Below are 15756 nucleotides of genomic sequence, written 5' to 3'. Positions count from 1 at the left end.
CTTGTGTAACGTCCTCTCATCGATTAAGCGCCGAATGTGACAAGTCGACTAATTCTATTTAGAATCGCGGCCCTTTTGGCTGTGAGCTGTTCGACACACTGTACAAACCATCCATCACACCCCCACATGCACACATATGCTCATTAGACACTAGTTGACAACAGCAGGGCAAATATTAAGACAAAGCCAAGCTAGCCTGGCTGAATGTCACCGTTCCCCCCCCCCCCCACTCTTGCCTAATTCGCCGCTTCACAATTTGGGGAGCGGAGGCACAATTAGATGGATATGTGAGCCAATTGGCTGACCTCCTGTGGCTCACACGCACACACAGTCACATAAAGAAAGTCTGACCATCTAGCCCGGCTGTGCCAAAGCCTCGCTGGGAGGTCTCGGAGCGAGCGTCTTAGGAACGCGACGCCTGCCTGCCAAAGTACATTTGTTCACGTTGTCTCTCCGGGCAGGGGATTTTTTTTTTTTTTTACTAAACTGAAATAACCTCCACCATTAGCACAAAGGACGAGGCAATGGAAATTTAGATCATTTCCAATTAACTGTGTGTGATTTTTGTTTAGGAAAAAGAGATTGTTTAGCATAAGTGTAATAGCAGACATACAATTGGGCATAGTTACTTAGAACAGGGTGAAGAGCAGAAAAACCTTCCGTGCAATCTCGTCTCCAAGGCATTTTGTACAGTAATAAAGCGGCTGTGAGTGAGTAAAGCCTTATAATCAATAATCATAATATTTTGGCAGTGGGGATGACTGACAGCTCTTGTTAGCTCGTTAGGGAACCGGCGGCTGATTAATCAAGGAACTTTTTCCAACCGCAAGCCTTCATTAACAACCCTGATTAACCTTTTAATACCGAATTAGGCGATCAATCAGGATCAATTAAGCCGACCCCAAGGGGAAGGCGGTCAGCTTGTCAGTCAGCCAATCGGAAGGGAGGCGCAGAAATAATAAAATATGAATACATTTAAATATAACAAAAGATACACACTACATTACTAAAATATCATTTGCCAATTTTGTGCTGTAGTGTATTAAAATAAAATCAATCAATCAATGATTATCCACCATTTTTGTTTGGGTCTAAATTATTAGCAGAACCACAGCTGGGTTGAATCAAAAATAATTAAAAACTGACAGAGTGAGGTGTCATATGCATTTATAAACAACCATTTAAGACCATTTCATTGGGGAATTATTATAATTAAAAAAAATATATATATATAAATTACTTTACATTTAGACCATCTGGGTACATGAGTGAATTTATTTATTTTTAACGAGGGGGGAAAAAAAGGTTGGAACGTTCCCACAGGGGAATCAGTCACGTGTTAGCCGCTAACTGCTAATGCCGCTCATGGACATGATTAATATTGCATGTATCAAAGGCGATGATGGTTGGCAGGCTGTAAATACGAAAGAGGGATTGATGACGTATCCACTGCCGCACTGTTTGTATCCCTTTTATTATAATCATAAAAAAAAAACAATAATTTTACCTTGGAAGATAAAATGGCATTACTTTGGGATAAAAATCTTGTATGCCTACTCATCTCCCGCCATGTATATATATATATATATATATATATATATATATATATATATATATATATGAAAAAAAAAAGACCTTCATGATACTGAATGGTATCACTAAGTCATACAACAAGAAAATATGTACAAGGGGGGGGGGGAAGTAAGTATAAAGTGTTAATTCTCCATTTGAAAAGAAGCTAGCTTGCAGGCCAGGGAAATGGCACACTCGGGTGCTGTCAATCACAGAAACAAAAGCGACAGGTATTTTTTATCATCGTTTCTTGGTCAGTTTGTTAGCTAGCCAAGTTACATAAAAAAATAAATAAATACATTTTAGGAGAAAGCCATTAAAATGTTGTGAAAGTGTAATAAAATATGGAAGTTTCTTGTGTCCACCGGTTCCTAATGCTTTACTTTGAGAGTAGTCTTCTAAGATCATTACAACTTCTTCATTTTTACTACAATTGCGAGAACACCGCTGCTAGCATATGAACCGACAAGCCAAGAAAACTCCACTTTTTTGGAATAACAAGCCTCCAGTCCACCTTTGCTTACTTCAGAACTAGCTCTAAAAAAAAACAGACTGACAAATACACGGCAATTTTCTCTTCTATTTTTTAGAACAATTTAGAAGAATTACTTTATTTGTCAGATATTTGATGATCATGATGCAAGTTTAAGTATATTCAATTTTCTCCATTGTTACGGTCACATAAAAAAAAGCTTTCCCCAATCCTTAAATAGAAATGGTATGATCCTATCATTTTACATTATTGTGAACCAGGAAGTAACATGCTAGCATAGGATTACATTTGAACAGTTTTATTTGATCTTTTTTTCAGAAGTCTCTTTGTCGTTTATGTCACGATGGAACCTTCTGCCCCCCCCAACCCCCCACCCTCAACCCTTCACTAATAATAATATATATTTTTTTAAATAGCATGTTCCAGTTGTCTTACATCATCTTTGATGAACCTGAAAGTATCTTGTCTACCATATGAATGGACAAATGAACACCAACTGCCAAACTGATGATAGTTATATCCACATTTTTGTGCGGTGTGTTTATTATAATAATGTGCTCACTCACCTTGATAGTGTGCGCTGAAACCACGGTACCGGTGGTTGTTATCGGTGACAAAATGCAGCCGCAGCCAGTTCTTGTTGCTGATGATAGGCGATGGCACGTTGCTGCCCGACAACCTGCGACACACAACAACAAAAAAACTTCTATATGTCTGCCATAAACACCAAACTTCTTTCGAGAACAAGAAAGTGAGAACATGTACTGAGGAATATTAAAAAAAAAAAAAAAAAAAAAAAAGTTTAAATATGTTGAAATATGTTTAACGTGTGTAGGAGGGGTAAAATCTAACTTTTTATTGGGTCTTTTTTATTGTGGATTTTCACAGTATGTCCTGCTCGGAATCACTGTTTAAAAATGTCCTTATGAGGTTACGAGCCACATGCTCCGTCACCACAACTCAGGATATGATTATTGGATCACAATCTGGTAAATCACAGGATTAAATTACATTCTCGTACAGACGAGAGGCTTGACTGCCTGATTGTGCGGCTCTCCTGCTGTGAGGGGAAGCAATTATTATGATGGTTATCATCATTATTAGCATCATTATTATTATTATTATTATATGCAGTATGCTCAGAGTGTCTCAATGGTACTTAATGAAGGAGCAGATGATCATTCGTACTCATAGTTCTTGCACAGATTCCCCGGCTGCACGCTCGGCAGGATTTGAACCAGCAACTATAACACTATCTAGTACAGTTAGCGGTCTAGCTAACACCACCCCTGCAGCTACGTACACTAAATGTAAATATAGAGTGCTTCTACATTGTTAGCGTGTCGAATGCCAAGTGGACTGCCTGCTCGTGAGCTGCGCTTAACCTTCAATATGCATTAATATCATAACGCACAATCATATAAATAAGTAGGCACCCTGCACAGTGGCCTTATAACAACACAATACCTATTTGCAATGCATCCAATGGAGGTTGCTATTAGCTTGACACATAAGGCAAAGGCAAAGACTTAAAGGTATTTAATGAGTAGTCTCTTCTACAAAAACAAAAATACAAAAACAGAATTTAGGACAACGTTTTGTACAAGAAATATATCATCATTTACATTAAGGTTAGTGTTTTAAAATGTGTATAAAAAACCCTAAATAAATAAATAAATATATAAATAGTATGTTTAACACTCCTTGGAAAATCGAGCTTTTGGTGGGGATAAAAAAAAAGACGATTTTCAGCATAAAATAACCATCATATTTTTATTATTGTATTACATTGTGGTATTGTCATCAGTTAATTTTCGATGAAGCTGGATATGGAAATATTAGCAAGGAGCTGAAAGGCATAGAGACACTGTTTTAAATAGTTGGTAGTGAACGCCATATACTGTTATGCATACCATTTTCTGTGTAATTTCTGACTCAAAGAAACCATAAAAAAAAAATAAAAAATCAAGCACTGTATTATAAGTTAAACGCATGCTTATGCCACTAAATGACTGCAAACGCACACTGCATTCATCATAGTGCAGTAGTATGCACACTCTTTTAGCGTATTAGCTTTATGTTGGACTTTTTTTTCGTCTTCTTTTTTTAAAGGCACCGGCTGTGAAACATTACTGCTGTGAATTTATAATAAACAGCAGACAAAGCAAGCAGACTCCCGGGAGACTTGCGGACGTTTGTGATGGATTAACACCGCCGCTTGTTGCGCATCCTGAGTTATAATTGTGACGGGTCGCCAACAAATGTACTCTGTATTCAAAATAAGACTCCGTTGCTTCACTTTGGCAGCGGCATCATTACTTGCAGTGGATCGTTAAATGTTGGGGTGTGTGCATATTTAAGCCTCTCTAATATTAAAGGAGGAATTAAAGCATAAATCCAAGGCGAGGGTGAAGCATCGTCTGTGTCGAGTGTATAAAGTTGACAGACCGGAAAGGGGAGACAAAACAAGATGGCGAGACGGAGAGAAATTAGCAAAAAGGTTCATGGAATGAGGGTAAAGGCCGAGAAGTAAATAAAAACAACTAATTTACAACTTAAGTATATCAGAAACCTAAATTTAAGATGAGATAAATTAAGGTGGGTAAACTAAAACTAACAGCTAACTTAAGGTGACTGAACTGGATTAGTTGAACCCAAGTTAACTAAACAAATCTAATTAAAGCCTAAGTAATTGAACATCTGACTGAAGCCACAGAACCTCAAAACAAACTAAAAACACTAAAATGATGCTACTGTTAAATAACAAAACAAAGCAGCACTATGATACATAAGGTTTCAAAAGTAACTCAAGCATAAGATGTAGCTGAAGCTAAATGAATATGAATGAAGCTTGGTGAAGTTGAGGCTGAGATACATTAAGCCAGGCTAAGTCAAGTCAAGTTCATTAATTAATTAGGCTAACTTGCACAGAAGCTAAGCATCAGAATTTTTGCTTTTATATTGACCACTTATTTTTTAGTCTGACAACCTACTCCTCGTGAGAACAGTCTAAAAAAGTCACACACAGCAGAGCTCTAAAGAAACCCAAACAAGAACAGACCCTAAGTGGAGTCGTCTTCATTTCCGCCATGAGGACAAAAGCATTATTAAAACATTAATCTACACTCATGGCTTGCATTTGCGACGATGCACTCTCCCTTAGGTACAGCTACGGCTTATAAAGCACTCCGGGGGTGTCACAGAAGACAAGCTTGGCGACGTCTCCGAAGGTGGGGGCGGATACATTTGGACACGACTTCCAAACTAGGACTTTCAAACCTATTAATAAAAGACATGAACAACCTACGACACACTGTTAAGCAACTCTTGTTGCGACAAGAGAACTCAAACAAAGCAACAGAACTAATTGAGTACTTCAAAGCTTGGCAAACAGGCAACTATAATAACAGAACATAACATGTCGGAAACCACGCCATGCCAATTAAAGCCAAAGATGAAGCAAAGACTATTTAAATTAAGTGAGAAGAAGCTTAGAGTAGCGAATAACAATCGAGCTACATGAAGCAAAGATGAATGTTGAAACTAAACACAGGGAATCTGTTTGAAAGCAAAATGGATGTAGCTAAGCTAACTTATATTAAGCATGTAGGTTATAAGATAGATTGGCGGGATAACCAAAACTAAGCTAACTCATGCCAAGCTACCTAAAGCTGTGAAACTAGGATGAATGAAGCTATGCAAATAAAAAACAGATAATCAGGCAGGACAACAACTAGTTATTCATCTGATAGGTCAGAAAGTAGCATGGAATACTAGAGACATCTTACAGGTGAAGCTACTGTAAATGTAGTTTTAAATGTTTATTTTTTGAATGCATGAAATACGATTATCCAGACCCACACTACATTCCAGAAAGTAAAAGTTTTTTTTTGCCAACCATAACATTTTGGGGTTTTTTTTAAGTCGAAGAAGAAATTGAAACACACAGTGCATAGTCTGAAGAAGCTAGAGCTAACACTGAAGAAGAAAAAAAAAGAGAGATCTAAATGATGGCAGGCGAACTTGAGGATGAGGCACCTGAAGCTAAACTGATTACATTCAAGAGAGTTGAAGCTAAGCCAATTAAAACTGAGCTGTCCAAAGCCAAGATAACTAAAGTTATGAAAAATACAATTAAGGACACGATGATAAAGTTTAACTAAAAAAAAATAAAATACTGGAAAGGAAGTTAACTGACCTAAAGCTAAATTTATGAATAATGATATATAAATTGCTAGGCTAAACAAAAACTAAAATAAGCTAGCCGAATCACCTAAACTACAAAGCTAAGTTAGCTAATACCAGGCTAACCAAACTAACTGAACCTGAGATGAATTAAGATGTACCAATGAAAATTGAAACAAAAAAAGCTAAGAAATAATGACACCAAAGTTTAGAAAGCCAAGCTAAATAAAGTTTGTCTCCCTACTAGACTAGTCAAGTCAAGTATATGATAAGAAATCTGAAGCTTAGCTGATTTAAGTCGAGAGAGCTGAAGCTACGCTAATTAAGAATGAAGCTAAAATGAAGGTAAGGACATTAAAAAAAACTAAGCTGTGTGAAGTCAACAAACAAAAATACATTTATAAAGCAAATTAAAGTGAAGCTAACAGAAGCTAGCATGCTAACTGCACCGGTGTCCTATGACTAATCTGTTTTGCAATCATTGGACGGTCTTACCTGCCACTCATTAAATATTCCCTTCTGATTGGCTGCATGGTCCACCGCCTGGCCAAACTACATGGAACATGTGTAGCACGTGTGTTTGCACTGTGCGAGCGCTCATTAGACAGTAGGGGGAATGCTATTTAATCAGGCAATCTGTCTTAATAGCCTCCGCTAATTAAGACAGGTGGGAACTGATATCCACACACACACACACAAGCACACACCTACAAGTATACACACTCCGTGGAAGTATGCCGCTGGGCTGAATGTAGTCTGGGTGGAACTGTCATCAATCAGTTTGCACAGACAAGCAGACGGATGCGTGTGTGTGCGTGCGCGTGTCACTCGCCATCAATCTAAAGTGGGCAGAGGGTAATCAGCGCACACAACGGGACCCCTGGTCACACACCCCCGACCCCCGTTATCTCATCTAAATGCGTCTCCGTCTCATGGAAAGAGAAAGACGACATAAAACACTACTGCGCGCGAGCGTGTAGCAAACCGGACAATGAGGACATAAAACACAAGACGAGAGCCCATGCTAATATATTAACGAATGCTAGCTAGCAATCTGCTATGCTATCACATAGAACCACAGCAAAAGTGCAGATTGAAAAGAGTTTTGCATCTGTTCTGTCCTTCAGCATGGACGAAGTCATCAATCTGAATAGGCATTGTTTACAGATAAATAAGGATGATACATATTACCCTGTCATTTCTAATGATAATCAATAAAACGTTTACATGCTAACACCTGGTGCGAGCATACAACAATATATCATATTTAATGCCGTAAATATATCCATCCATTGATGGACTTGTTGCATGAGTTTTCTGCTAAAATATTTGATGGCGGAACTGATGTCTGGTGATCCCAAGTGGTCAAGAATGTAGTTTTATTATTTATTTTTTTAAATAACTATCATAATCAAATAATTACTCCACTGAGACAATCCCAAATGAATGCAAGAGACCCATTAAAACATTTTGGCAGGACACTAAAAAGAAGCATCCAAGCGCGTTTTATTTCCACTCTATCTCACATTGCAGTACTTGCAGAGACCAATCTGGCAATTTCAACTTTGTTTTGACTGATTATTGCAAAGCTGGTTTTTGGGGTTCATTTTAATTAATAAGCATTTTTTTTCTTTGATAGAGTTTTCCTTAATTATTGCCCAAGGACAGCACATATATTCAATGCCAATCTGTAACTGGGCTTACAGTTAAGGTTATTTGATGGTGGGCCATTGACAGAAATTCTTTAAGAGCTTGAAAAGTCGCGCACCCGGTGATCCAACTTGAAAGCCAGTACAGGGGGTCAAATGAAAACCAGTAAATCCGATGGGAACTGAGAGGACCTTTTGGTACCACGTGACACGCTGAGAAAACAAACAAATAAATAAATAAATCCATTTTAGTACAGGTACTGTTTTTGGTGCATTATTATTCTAATGAGATGCGAGTCAGAAACAACAATTCTGAGTGACCTATTTTGTTTCATTTCGATTTTGAATGTTTTTTGATTGTGCCTTTTTTTGCATCCGCACAACAAACACATTAGCATACACTAATCTAATTATACACCTGACTTTGATTCTTTCCGTTTTTTTTTTATTTATTTTTTTATGTGAGCAATTTGATTACCGGTAAGCTGTTTTGAAGCATATCATCTTAACGCACCATTTCAATGCAATGTGTGCATAGCAGGTGTTTATGTGCATGTTAGCCTATAGGCAACATGTCAAGCCTCCCAATGGTTGCTTCACGTTTACACCGCTTGCCAGATTATTAGCTGATCCCGAAAGACAGTACCGCCAGTAGAATATGAGTCGCGCTTGCAAGCCATTCTGTGCCTAATTTCACACGTGCTAATCCCGTACAGAAGCTACATTCAAATCGCATGGCGGCGGATTAGCGCTTAATTGCTTACACGCTTGTAATCTAATTGCCGTATTCTCGCGTTACGTGTTTGACGAGTTATTCTCGCCGGCTCGTGTGTCCCCCCCCCCCCCCCCCTCGCCTCGAGTTAGTTCCCGTGGGACCCCAATTCCGCACCCCGCCCCTTCCGCCTGTCTGCTAGCACCTCTTCCTCAGCTATACATCACCTCCCACATTACTACATAATGGTCTCCTCGATTGCTCTACCAGTGAGGCAGAAGGTGGGTTCGGTAAATGTGAAGGTCGTTGGGAGCCGCGAACCCGCCGGGGGGAAACAGTCTCAGTCTGAGCCTGTTTACAATCATTTGGCCAATAGTCCGCTAATGGATTCCCAAGAGACTCCCCGATTGACTGATGTGTTTTGCAGTAGTTCATTTTTGGGGGACGAGAGGAGAATACAAAATACTTCTACGCCAGTTCGCAAGTCATATAGCACACATTGGACCGAACATTAGGTACAGCTGCAACTGTAGTTTATTACACGATCGCCCCAAAATTGTTAAATCATTGCCTGCCTTTCCAAGCTTTCACCACAGCTTTGTTCCATTGTCTTCTCTTTAGCAGTAAAAAAAAAAAAGAAGCATGCTCAATAGCCTTCATGTCTGGGGATTGACTTGGACATTTCTTGTCCCTGAATGTGAGTAATGTGTCTCAAATTCACAATTCCTTTGTTTGTTTGTGTGTTTTTTAATGATAAAAATTGCTTTACCCATAGACAGCTAGCTTTATCCACTTGAAAAAATTGTGGTGTTTTGTCCCCTAAAAATTAATATACCACAAATAGTGATGCCTTGGTGAAAACCTCCTAAAAAAACAACAACAGTAACAGTCTTTAAAAAAATAAAAAAATAAGTGTTTTATAATATTGTATTTCATTTTAAAAAAAAAAACATGAAATATTGACAAAATAAAGATTTGTTTCAGGTTTTGCTTCAATTCAATGGAGATTGTGCAGTTCCTTGGCCACTAGGGGCAGTATAATACAGACACGCAGGGTGACAGTCAAATCTAAGCTCAGTAAACTGCAGTAATATACAATATGTGGTTCTTTAGAGAAGATAAAGTGCAGTATATGCTAATTGTGAGATAATGCAAGGATAGTATTATCTGCCCGCCACCTATCGCAATCAAATATGCTTGAAGGGTTAAACACCTGACATGATTATATTTGTTAGCCCGTTTATAGTGTGCTACATTTTTGTTAGGCTTAAGATAAGCCAACTTTACTAAAGCAAGGCTATGTCATTTTTTCCAAATTAAAAGCATACAATGTTCTTTTTTATGTTTAGTTTGTGGCAATAAACTGCCCGAAGCTTGAAGAATTGTTGACTATTTGCTTTTTGTCAAGTGATTTGAGCTGAGTTCAATTGAGAACAATTGAAAGACTCCAAACTTGTAACAAAAGGCACCACTGCACTGTATCTGGAAACAAAAGTCGAAATATTGATTGATTGATTTCGCAAAAGTGTTATGAAAACACTTTTTGTGCATTCCCTGAGGTCATGTGACCCCCGGTCGGTACTGCTTCTTGAGGGGATAAGCACAAAGCGATTTAGCTATAGAGCCAAGGCCGCCGTTCCATATCGTAGCATGAGAAATGGCCGTTAACCCGGGCAACGAGCAATTGAGCAACATACGGCGCACGTCTTTGAAATCCAAAAACACGAGTTATAAGCGTGCACATACACAACACCGACATCAAATGCCCGAACCCGCCCGATGAGGGTAGAGAGATGTTTTTAAAGTAATCTTAACAAGTCCGGGCGTCCGTCTTCCGTAAACATCATCAGCACCACCTACAGAACCGCGAGCCTCAGAATTGAAACGTTCTTCAATGGAAACACCAACATGTTGAAATTGTACAATATCGCTTTTATTTTTGCGAAAAACTGTAATGGAAACGCAGCTAAAGTTACTTTGTATTCTTTTACCCATCCTAAAATGAACTTCTGCTTCATATTCAAACGGAAACTTTTTTTTTTTTTTAGGGAAATATACGCTCCCCACAAAAAGTATTAGATTCCCTCCAAGGAAATGTGCCCGAGTGAAGCAGCCAGCCTCGACAGACGCTGCATTGCCGGCTAATGTGGGCTGAGCACGGAATCAAAGTTTGATGATCCTTTCGAGGATTCGCCATGAAAATGTGAGGGCCCATTTATCACCGCTCGCAGCCTTAATTTGCCTCATTTTTGTATTATTACGCAGTGGTTGACTTCTCTTTACACTAGTATGACAGTTAAGGATGTTATATAATACGGGAAATTAACTAAATAAAGGTTTTATTGAAGGCGAATGGAATCATTTGGAAGTCAACCATCCACCACTGTCGCATCTTCCCGTCACCCGCCATCAATCCTAATCCCCGATGCCTGATAGCGTCACCAGAACGACTCTGGCTTCAGCTACAACCTGTCACTGCTCATTTCTAGGGATGCTAATAACAAATCTTTATATTATTATTATTATTTATTTTTTTTTTTGTATTTTGTATTCTCCTCTCGTCCCCAAAAATGAACTACTGCAAAAAAAAAAAAAAAAAAGAGAGAGCAATGATGATGACATGTCAAATCGGTAAAATTACCGAATGAACAATACTGAGCTCTCCAGGAAAAAAAAAAAAAAAAAAAGAGAGAGCAATGATGATGACATGTCAAATCGGTAAAATTACCGAATGAACAATACTGAGCTCTCCAGGAAAAAAAAAAAAAAAAAAAAAGAGAGAGCAATGATGATGACATGTCAAATCGGTAAAATTACCGAATGAACAATACTGAGCTCTCCAGGAAAATAAATAAATAAATAAATCTTTAAAAATGATGGAAGCGCGACATGTGGCGAGACAGCAGCATCACATGCAAGGTGAAGGGCTGTCAAGCGGAGGCGCATAAAGATCACTAAGCAGCGGGCGGCTTCCTGGCAGATAACGGATAGACGGGACACACTTTCAAGGGCAACTGATTGTGAAACAACAAAATGCAACACTTGCATTTGTGCGTGTCTGCCAATGTGTGTGCGTAATGTTAGGCTAGGATTACAGGCACTTAGCTCATATTGATATACTCCTCTCGCAGGCACGCGTGCCCCCTCTCTGCATACTGATTAGACAAGCATGAGAGGGAGGCTGCCAGATCAAGTCCGTGGATGTAAATAGGCCGTTTGTGTGAGCAAAAAGACTGCTGCTGTCTGATAAACACCTAACTCCCGCAGCCGGCCACGGTATTAGCGGCGGCGGCGGCCATTAGCGCTGCCTGTTAATTGTCGGCGGAAAATGAGCATTTTAGCTTCTGCCTTCTTCTTCTTCCCCTGCAATTTGCCAGTGGAAATCGGTAAACAAGGAGCTTAGCGGCAAACCGACCCAGTTTTCGAGAAAAGCCAGTGACGACGACAGTAAAAAGGTCGCGCGTTGGAATCTTGCGGCATGATCTAACAAAAAAAAAATGAAAACTGTCTTATGCGTTAGCTAAACACATTTTGGAGCACAAAGCTTTCTCGGAAGCATATGCGCCTTTTGATTTGTAATTGCTTTCAAAGTTAGAAAACCTCATTTTACAATTTTGCTTGGTTTTGCTTGTCAAAGACAAATGAAAGCCTGGAAAGAAAATTTCTAGATTCAATTAGTACATCAGTATTTTACAATTGGATCTGGGTCACGGCACCAATTTTAAAGTTCTGAAGGGAACTTTCACCGGTTCTTTTACCTATTCTTTTTTTTTTTTTTTTCACACAGGAGAGCTCAGTATTGTTCATTCGATTTGACATCATCATTGCTCTCCTTTTTTTTTTTTAAAAAACAACAAATCAATTAAAAAAAAAAATTAATAAATGTTTTTTTTTCTTTTTAAATACATATACATATATATATATACATATACACACATATATATATATATATATATATATATACATATACACACATATATATATATATATATATATATATATATATACATATACACACATATATATATATATATATATATATATATATATATATACATATACACACATATATATATATATATATATATATATACTTTTTTTTTTGTATGTGGGTGAGTATGTGTATGTGCGTGTGTGTGTGTGTGTGTGCGTGCGTGCGTGCGAGCGTGTGCATTCATCAGTTCACCTAAAGCCCATTAAAAAAAATCCCATACTAATAATATAATATAATAATAAATTGCCAAATGCAGAAACATCAATGTAAGTTATCACGATGTAGTGGCTCTCGCTAACAGACAGAATTAAGTAACCGGAATTAGGTTAAAAAATTCTATATACCTTTTACCTATTCTAAAAACTGCATATTCTGAGTTAAGCTATTTACCGGATGCCAGAAAGTCTAATAATTTGTCCAAGATGGCCGTCCCACACACATGAGGGCGGCTCAGCCTAGTCCATGTGATAATGTGTGACCCAATAGTCTTAACTGGTTTCAACGAGATATTGGCAGCTAGACATAAGGATGCCGAGCCAGGACAGGTCACAGTGACAAAATGGACTTACTCAAATCACCTATCTAATTATTAAAAAGGCTAATCCAACACAAATTAGTCTATTTGGGGATTATTTGGGATCTTATCCTTCATTATGTGCAAAAACCAATCTAATATCAAAGTTTGGCGCCATCTTGTGTCATCTTGGTGCAAAGGATCTATGTTGAAGTGAGAGGCGGGAACTTCATTTCGTCAGACTACAGTCCTATCTAATAGGAAAGCAGTGCTTGGCCGCCATCTTGTGGTACAGGGCTGTACCTCTTAAAGTAGTAAATTTGATCAAGAGCTGACCAGTAGAGCTGCATTCTTAAGGTTTTGAGTTGTTAGAGACAACAAACTTTGTAAACTTAAATACACAAGGTTCACATTTGGTAGCAATTAGAAAAAATGTTTAATCTAAGTTTAATCTTGAAGAACGGCTGGAAATGGCCACATCAAACCAAAATGGTTGACTTCACTGGCTTTGTAGAGTTATTAGATTCATGTTAGCAGCTACTGTACGTTTTTTTTTGTGTCTAGTATATGTGGCACAAATTTGGTAGCAGGTGAATTTTGTTTTGAAGACAATTCTGTTTAAGTCCTCTGGAAAAGGCAATAGTTACCGCAAAATGGCTGCTTTGAGTCCCTTTGTCTTTTCAGCCATGGGCTCTTGAGTCTTTTTTTTTTTTTATGTGCCTACTCATGATAACCGTGGCTACCGAATTTCATGTTGCTAAGTTAAATTGGCTCCGGGGGCAGAATTTTTGAAGAATTCCGGGCTGGCTGATGGGAAGAGCAGAGTCAACAGAGCCGCTTTGTCAACATGAGGCCTCAGCAGTTTTTTTTTACAGGGGACACAAAGGACAAACATCAACTAATTGTGGTGTGTGTGGAGGGCAGTCACACAAAATATTCATTACATGATGGTGGGCATCTGTTTACATGCATGCATGAGGTGCGTATAAGGATTTTACACAAAGTCTTTCCCACTTATACTCAACTAAAACATACAATCATTTAATGATTACATGAGCACTGATTACACATTTAATCTTGGGCAATGAGCCACATGCTGCTTCACCGAGTATGAAGGCAAATCCGTTATTGTCTCACCTCTGCTCTGCTAGATTTCCTTGACATAAAATGGGAAATTCCTTTGTGAGTTGTCAGGTGGTTCACTCGTAACAATATTTCGTAGCCCCCAACTGCTCACCGATTTTTGGCAAATTAGGGTATTGACCGGCCATTGCTGTTGATTTAATCACGGCGCAGGCTATTAGTGTGTCATTGATCTGGGGGCGGGGGGGGGGGGGGGCAGAATGGGCTGAGAACAGCTTTTAGGGGCATATTAGCATCCGTGTGCAGGTACACGTCGTTACTCATATGCAACCCCCCTTGTGAAAATTACATTTATTTGCGTCTCCGAACACAACCGTGGTATCCGAGCGGATTGTTTTTGGGCAGGTGGAACTGTAAGCCCTACCCATCATGCTGCTTTAGCCAATCAGAGTCCCTGAAATAATTAAAGCCGGAAAATGCATAAGAGGATGCTGAGAAAAGGCAGACTCAAACTTGACAATGTGTCCCAATACAAATACAATACCAACAAGTGTTTCCCACACCATGTTAAAGCAACACTAAGGAACTTTCAATTTACGTTGATTATGGTGACACTGCATTGCGTCGTTTTTTAGCTCACTGGAGCCAGTGAAATCCGGGCCAATGTTGATCCTTGACTGTCCTTTCCTACGGGGTAGCTTTTGACATATGCCATAAAGCAGTCAGCACAATTGTAGTTTTTTTTGCGTGGCAGTGTTCCTACCATCCTCCTCAAAGTTGCTTAGCGCCAGTAAAAATGAAACAGACCCCCTCAGGCCATGGCAAAGGTACCATTCAAGTACTTTTAAGTCGATGTTTCATCAGAAGAGATGTGAACATATTTTATTAAGGTTGAAAAGTTCCTAAGTGCTACTTTAATATTTGGCTGGGCCACCCAAGTAAACTGGCGACCACCCAAGGAGTTTTCAAGATTTATTTTGCTGTCACTTTGGGGATTGTGAGGCAAGAGGAGATGTAGTAGCGCACACTCTACTATAAAGGGGAGAAAAAAGCTGATAGGTGCAGTCAGAGTAAAACAGTAAGGGCTCTTCGTACTCATCTGCACAGCATGGGAGCATGCATGATGTAGAAAAAACTTGAATATCATCTTTTTTAACGGCACAATGCGCCTTTAAACTATAACTGCTGAAATCATTTGATCTTTTGCTAACCAAAACAGCAGCACTTACAGAATCATGTAAAGTCTCTCAGAAGCAGGGAGTCTTAACCACACTTTGAGGCTGCGTATAACTTGTTTTGATTTGATTTTGATCAGACCGATTTGTTCTGCCGAGTGTTTCTCGATTTTTGCATTTCCTAAATTGTTCTAATAATATATTGTCGATTTGTGACCCCTGGCCACTATTTAGAGGAATATAGCAGTATGCCCGGTTTCCACCTTCTGTGAATGCTGTCGAAATATTTATCAAACGTAAACCTTTCACTGTTGCTGTATTTTTGCCACCTAAAATTGGTTTGCAGTTTGCACACATAAATGTTGTGTTGACACAATTC

General features: G+C 38.8%; 1 protein-coding gene across 1 annotated transcript in view; it reads right to left on the bottom strand.

Annotated features, from left to right (window-relative positions):
- Positions 1 to 15756, bottom strand: part of csmd3b (CUB and Sushi multiple domains 3b) — a 346686-nt gene that overhangs the window by 118809 nt on the left and 212121 nt on the right. The window contains exon 9 of the mRNA XM_077547793.1: positions 2632 to 2744. Within this exon, the coding sequence (XP_077403919.1) occupies positions 2632 to 2744 (113 nt within the window). The remainder of the gene's footprint in view (positions 1 to 2631; positions 2745 to 15756) is intronic.

The sequence above is a fragment of the Vanacampus margaritifer genome, chromosome 17 (assembly GCF_051991255.1).
Source record: "Vanacampus margaritifer isolate UIUO_Vmar chromosome 17, RoL_Vmar_1.0, whole genome shotgun sequence".
Taxonomy (NCBI): Eukaryota; Metazoa; Chordata; class Actinopteri; order Syngnathiformes; family Syngnathidae; genus Vanacampus; species Vanacampus margaritifer.
Note: the sequence above shows the minus strand (reverse complement) of the source record. Positions and strands in the feature narration are given on the sequence as shown.